The sequence below is a fragment of the Malurus melanocephalus genome, unplaced genomic scaffold (genome assembly GCF_030028575.1).
Source record: "Malurus melanocephalus ecotype Western Australia unplaced genomic scaffold, MMel_1.1 scaffold_696, whole genome shotgun sequence".
Taxonomy (NCBI): Eukaryota; Metazoa; Chordata; class Aves; order Passeriformes; family Maluridae; genus Malurus; species Malurus melanocephalus.
This window is the reverse complement of record NW_026623928.1, coordinates 62,177-68,740: the sequence shown is the minus strand read 5'-3', so window position 1 is coordinate 68,740 and position 6,564 is coordinate 62,177. Positions and strand designations below refer to the sequence as shown.

Genomic DNA, 6,564 nt, shown 5'->3' with positions numbered 1-6,564 from the left:
CCACAAGAAAAGCACTTGAGTTTATCTGCTTTTTCAGACCCATKGGGAAATCTGGTTAGAGCACAGAAGTTTCACATGGTCTCATTGTCTGGTCCCCAGCCTCCTGTGGGACATCTCTCCCTGTGTGACTATGGCGCAGTAGAAAAAACAAAATTATCAGCAAGAACGATGCCAATAACTAGGCATTTAACAGCAGGACAGACAGGAACAAACCCCAGAAGTCAGGTATCAGCCAGTGGTCTTTTCAATGTCCTTATCTTACAAGGGTATGACACATACTGCTGTGGTTAGAGCATTCCTGATACTCCTTGGAAAACATTCTTCAGTCATGTTGGGGACAATGCCACTGAAAACGAGACAGATGTCTCTCAGCAATAAAGTCAGCTCAGAAAAGGTTGTCCCAGGAAGGGTTACCAGTGTCAGGTGGGCATCAGGGTGCAGGGTGACAGTCTCTTCTCCCCGTGGCCAGTGTCACAGCCCTGGGACAGATGAGCCATTGCAGAAGAGCACACGGTGCAGAGGAGCCCCAGGAACTGCAGCTGCAGTGCACAGCCAGCCATACTGCGGCACGTGATGTCACCTCCCTGTTTATTTTCCACTCACAACAATTCTGCTGCCTTACCTGGAGAGAGAACTTATGATGGCAGAGTGTTTCCATTTTGAAAGTTTTGTTTCTCAGATTTTTACCTCATTTCAGAGTGAAGGAGGCAGGCGGGTGGTAAAAGTTCACTTAAAGAATAATAGCTATAAATAGTGAGATCAGATCAGGTGCAGTTTGCTCGATGGGTGCCAACATTAGATGGACCTCAAGGTCTCCTTTCACTCGCCCTGTGGCAGCCACCACAGTGCCACCATCTCGCCATGGCCAGCACCATCAAGTACGAGCACAAAACATTTCTGTTCCTGCCTTTAGAAACAGTGACATCGAGTCAAAAATCAACATGATCATTTAGCATTATAGGTGGAATACTCATACTTAAAGAAGTTTCTGAGCCTCACAAGATTTCAAACACTCCTCTTTAAATTACATTCTTCTTTTGTTTAAAAGAATGTAATTTTTAAAATTTTGACTCACTATTATACAAAACACTTCCAAACCACTGATGCATTTGTCTAAAATCAAGGCTCCCAACCTTGCCCAAGTCAGCAGCAGAGCTCTGATGGCACAGGAAGGGATTGGGCTTTTTCCATCCTTTGCTCCAACAGCTCGGTCTTGTTACAACAGCAACAACATTTTTTTTCAAGTTTTTTTTTTTTTCCTTTGCAGGATGGAAGCTCCAAGTAAATGATATTGCAGCCCAAATGTCAGGAGCTGTTGCCTGTTTGCCTTCCCCACTTAGACCAACCCAGAGGCCTTCAGCCTCAGCAGGGAATTGCCACAACACGATGTTCTGTATTGGGGCAGCTTCTCTGACCTCTTAGCTATGACCACAAAAATCCTGATGAGGATGTGGTCTCTGCTTGCTCTGCTGTAATAACCCCAAAGCCTTGAATTCAGCTTGGCTGTCTCATGTCTGCTGTAGAGCTTTAACCCTCCCATCAGTGTCCGAGGGCACAGCATCGGGGCCACACGTACCCGAGTCCTGAGCAGCTCGTAGGCAGTGACCCCCAGGGACCACCAGTCCACGGCGAAGGAGTAGCCCGTGGGTTTTGTGGAATTGAACATTTCAGGTGCTGTGAAACACAGGGAAAATAGATTGACTTGCTGCAGTCCCAAGTGGAAATGAGCAACACTGAACACCCTGACCTGTGCCCTTCCCGTGCTGCCACGCTCCTACCAGACCCACCCCACAATGCTCTCCACACCAAACTCTTGGTTCTTTTCTGCCCCCAAAGCCCAAAAAGAACAAATCCCTTCACTGACACAGCAGTTGCCCATCATTCGTAGCAAACGCTCTCCAGAACAAGCACAGCCACTCAATCTAGGCATTAACTGGCCCGAGAATCTCCTCAGCTCCCCATGAGGTGTCTCTGACCCCAGAGCACAGCAGATCTGCACTTTGGGAAGCTGCTCCCATCCCACTCATCTCTTTGTTCAGATTGAAATTGATTCAATCTGGCAGAGCCCAAATGCAGTCTCAGCCGTCAATGAAAGCAGCTCTTTGGGAACATTAATATGCAGCAKAAATGCAGACATGGTGCCAAATGCACCCTTGGCAGGGAAAACCAAATTTTAACTGAAWGAAGCCTGAGAGCCGCAGATTTAATTGGGGAGCAGGGGGAGGCACCAACTGAAATATTTTTCCTCAGCCATTAAATTTCCCTTTTGAGAGTAAGGAAAAAACCACTTCAGGACATTTGTGCAACCTGGGAGGCAAGAATTGCTCTAAAACAAAAACAACAAGGAGCAATGCTTTCTTACAACCACTCACTTGGCCTAAACACAGAGTAATGCTAATTTTTAAAGCAACCATTTCATATAAAAATTCAAATTGTTGCTAGTGATACAGCAGTGTAAGACTTTCATGCTGGTGTAGTGAGGGATCAAATACAAATTTTTGTGCATAATTTCCCTCCTGAAGGGTAGCAGGAGCATTTCWTTGCTATACAATGTGACTGCTGCATGTGAAATCTTGGGGATCTCGGGAATGCAATTATCTTAATTTCTAATCAAATCCATGCTTTACACTGTAGCATCATGGCAGTAAAATCTGTATTCAGAGTGTGCTTGCGTCAGTCTGCGTGTGGGATTTGCAGACAGACACATTCCCCAGCTGCTCCTGTCCCCTCCCTGCATCTCCAGGGTGCTCTGCATTTCAAACCAACATGCACATTCTGATACAGATAAGGAAGAAAAGAGTCCAAACTGTAATCAAAAAGGCCTTCACGTGTGTCCCAGTTTACCCAGTTTACCCAGACCCATAAAATGGTGACTCAAGAACATGAAGCTGCCATTGGTTCTCACCCATGTAGGGCTTKGTGCCAGCGATGGTGGTGACGTGGCTCTCCTTCGTCAGCATYGTGGCAATATTGAAATCGGTGATGTGCACATGGCCTGAAAGACAGAGGTTCATGGGTAATAGAATTGGCTTTAATTTCACATGACAAATAGCTCTGAATGAGAAACATAAAGTAAACTCCATAGAAAGGAGTTTCCAGGAAAAAAAAAAATCTGGTAGGAGAGCTGAGAGAAAATGTTTCAGCTTGCTGGCTGCTTGCAGATGTCTCTTGTTGCTTCAAGTATCCCCTTATTTTCCCTCTGGAGAACCAAAAAATATGAGAGTTCTCCAGGAAGTAATTTAGTGATGATTGTTTTGAGTCTTCCTGTGTTTGGGGGGAAGAGAACTAAACATACCTTTGGTAGGCAGCAAAAGAGCCTTGCACAGAAATTCAAACATCATTAAACCCCCTTGAGGCAGGAATGGCCTCTACTGCCACTGCTATAATATGCACAGTTGCTGCCTGTGAAGCAAAGAGGAAATAAAAGAGGTGCAAGGATGAGAAAGGCAATGCTCCCACATWGATCCTGCCTGTGCTTTTACTTGCTTTCTTTTCTTAGGCATTTAATTTATTATTCCCCATTCACTGATCCACTGCCAGTGAGTGGAGCAGTCCCACAAGGTGATACAGGTGATCAGACAAGGCTGGCTGCACAGAAGCAAGTCTCTCTGAAACTTGATTTAGTTAGGCTCAGCTCTCCTGATCAAAAGCAGGCAGGCTCTRCTTGCCCACCTCCTGCATCTCCTCCTCAAGCACTGAGCCTGCTCACCCTGACAAGGCTTGGCTCATTGTAACACATGAGCTGTTCTGGTTTTTGTGTTTTGCAGCCTCATCACTCCCTTGGCAGTAACAGAATGGAGCTGAATCGCTGCTCTTTCCAAAAACCACAGAGATGGACACGAAGTGGCCTTTATTGACATGAATGCTGTGACACTTTCCTCAGTCATTAGCTTCAACAGCTAGAGATTTCCTGCTGCACTAGTTCATGAATTAAAGCAGAATAAGGTCACCTTCATAGGTCTAAAAGTTGATGCTTTGGCAATGAACTTCTGTTGTCTTCTCTGGATGCTACCACTTCAGGGAATATTTATATGAGCATTTCAGTAAATATTTATGACTGTGCCTACAGATCTATTCCATGAGAGCAGTGATWCAGGTTGCCTGCTGCAAATACCTGTTGTAGCTGGGAAAATTAGGAGAGCAAAAGCAGAACTTGTGATTTCACCTAAAACTTAAAAATGAACTCTGTGTGTGCCTAAATCTTTCTAGGTGCCTTGGAGGACAAACCTTTGCTGCCATGGATAAAGAAATACTACAAGTCACAGACAAAAGGACACTGGAGTCAAGGATATGTCCCCAGAAAAAAACACTCTGAAACTTCTGCAAGAGAGAGTTAAAAAAATCACGTTGAGCAGAGAACAGGCTCAAAACTYTTCCTGAATTGTAGTATCATTATAGAAGTCAGTAGATTGTGTCCTTCTGGGCTGAATGCAATCACAGAGATGAACAGAGCCTTCTCCTCCCTTTTCCCCCGTTTTGGGCAGTGCTGACACACATTCCCATGATCATGGTGATCCCAGCTCCTCTCAGACACCTTTATAATCCCATCCCCACAATGTCCACCAGCCAGGACTGACCAAAGGCAGTCCCACCCTGGACAGAGCCTGGAGCCCTGACAATGTCAGGATTCCAGCAGGAGGCAGGACAGAGGCTGCAGCACCTAGAGGCAAAGCCACTTTGCTGCCTGCTCCTAAATAAATAATCAACCYGTGCTCTGAAATTAGAGGTCATATGCAAACAGATCCAGGCTTGGTGCTGCCAGGCAACCCTGGTGACACACAGCCCAGAGCCAGGAATGCCTCCCTCGGGAGCTGCAGCCTCTCTGCTCCAGCCTCTGAAGGATCAGGAATTCAAGTATGCCTCCTCCTGCACTGACTTTGTCTCTTCAGGCACTTTGGTGGAGCTGCTAATGACAATCTCTCACAATAAGCCAGTTACTTGGATTTTTTAAAAAAGTGTGCAATAACAAAGTGTTTCTCTAGTGAGCTATAAACTAAGTAATATCAGAGAACTCTTCATTGCAAGATCGTTGCCAGGAAAAAACTGTGACTGCAGAGTCATGCAAGAATATAGTCAGGAATTTTGACTGAGAAAGACCAGGGAAAAACCTGAAAGCAACATTTATAATATACCCAGCCCCAAATGCATTTCTGAGCTCACACCCCATGCCAAATGCTCAAGGAAAAAGAAAATACCTGAATGAGGATCATCTAGTGCACCATAATAAATTCCATTTGTGAGCACACACTGCACAAACCCTGCAGTGACATGAACATTGCCTGTCAAATGATTATTTAGGTTTTTAAAAAGAGCCAAGAAAATGTTAAAATTGGGTGTGCTGGGCTACTGATCCCAAGCAGCACCAAACATGTGGTCCCTGCCAGTGCCTTGTGGGGCCACCATCAAGTCAGTCAGCCAAAGGAGGTTAAAACACCAAGGCAAACAAACCCACAAGAGCCACAGAATCACAGGGTGCCCCGTGCCCTGAAGGCACAAGACACTGCTGCTCAAAAAGTGAGGGACACATGTGGAGCACAAAAGGATGGGATGGTCCTGCTCCAGCGAGGCTGAGAGAGAGCAACACCAAAGGATGGCACCGAAAGCACCGAGACTGCTCTCCTTCTCTGACTGCTTTTATACATTTGCATGACCACAAAGCACTTACCGTGCTCATCCAGTAAAATGTTGTCAGGCTTGATATCTCTGAGGAAGGAAAGCAGAGGAGAGACAGCCATTAGCTGGAGAAGGGACAGGAGCCATGGCAGCAGGAAAGCCCAGGCTGTCTGTAAACTGCAGACACTGAGCCTTAGAGCCTCGGCCTCTCAGCTCGGATGTTCCTGCTGGATTTCACTCTAAGAGAGTGACTGTTCAAACAGCAGCAGCACTGGGTACACTGCGACAGCTACACGGCTTTGGGTGAGCAGCACTCAGGGAAAGTGCACCCACTGTTAACTTAGAGCTTCTTTTTATAGTTTTCCTCCTGTTATTTCTCAGTCTGTTTCAATACTGTGTTGAGAAGCGTTCCCCATTTGCTCAGTAAAAATTAACCTACTTTAACATCTTTTTTCTAGCTACAAATGGGTTCCCCACAGATTTTGTTCATGAGTAAAACAACACAAAATAATAGCTATTGCAATGCTGTAGGGAAACACTTTCAGTGAAAGGAGGAAAGCCTAACCTGCTATTTGATCCAGCCACTGTGTCCACATGAGTGAGTTCACAAGSCATTAGTGGCTTTAATGAGCTCATTACACAGTCTCCAGTGAGCACCTGGCAAGCTGATGCCCAGGGGAAGGTTCCAGCCAGGGGAAGGCAGGAGCTGCAGTCACCCTGTGCTAGCAGCTGTTCCCCACCAAGCCCAGGAGTTCCAAGGGAAGAAATGAGCAGCTTTAGCATTTTATCTTTAAAAGTTCAGTCCTTAAGATACAGTTTGAGTTCCCCAAACCACCTAGAATCAAAAATGCACGATTGTCATCTATTAGCTTACAGTTTTCTGGCATCTTGTCACCCAAACTACTTCCAGTGGGTTATAACTGGAATGACCTTCCTCATGCTATCCCATCA

The 6,564-nt window shown here is 45.7% G+C and overlaps 1 protein-coding gene across 1 annotated transcript in view; it reads right to left on the bottom strand.

Moving 5' to 3' along the window:
- The window catches only part of STK32A (serine/threonine kinase 32A), a 15,612-nt gene that overhangs the window by 3,600 nt on the left and 5,448 nt on the right, over positions 1–6,564 (bottom strand). Inside the window, exons 5-7 of the mRNA XM_057384301.1 lie at positions 5,666–5,703; positions 2,906–2,995; positions 1,573–1,674 (exon numbers count right to left, since the gene is read on the bottom strand). Coding sequence (XP_057240284.1) covers positions 1,573–1,674; positions 2,906–2,995; positions 5,666–5,703 — 230 coding nt within the window. The remainder of the gene's footprint in view (positions 1–1,572; positions 1,675–2,905; positions 2,996–5,665; positions 5,704–6,564) is intronic.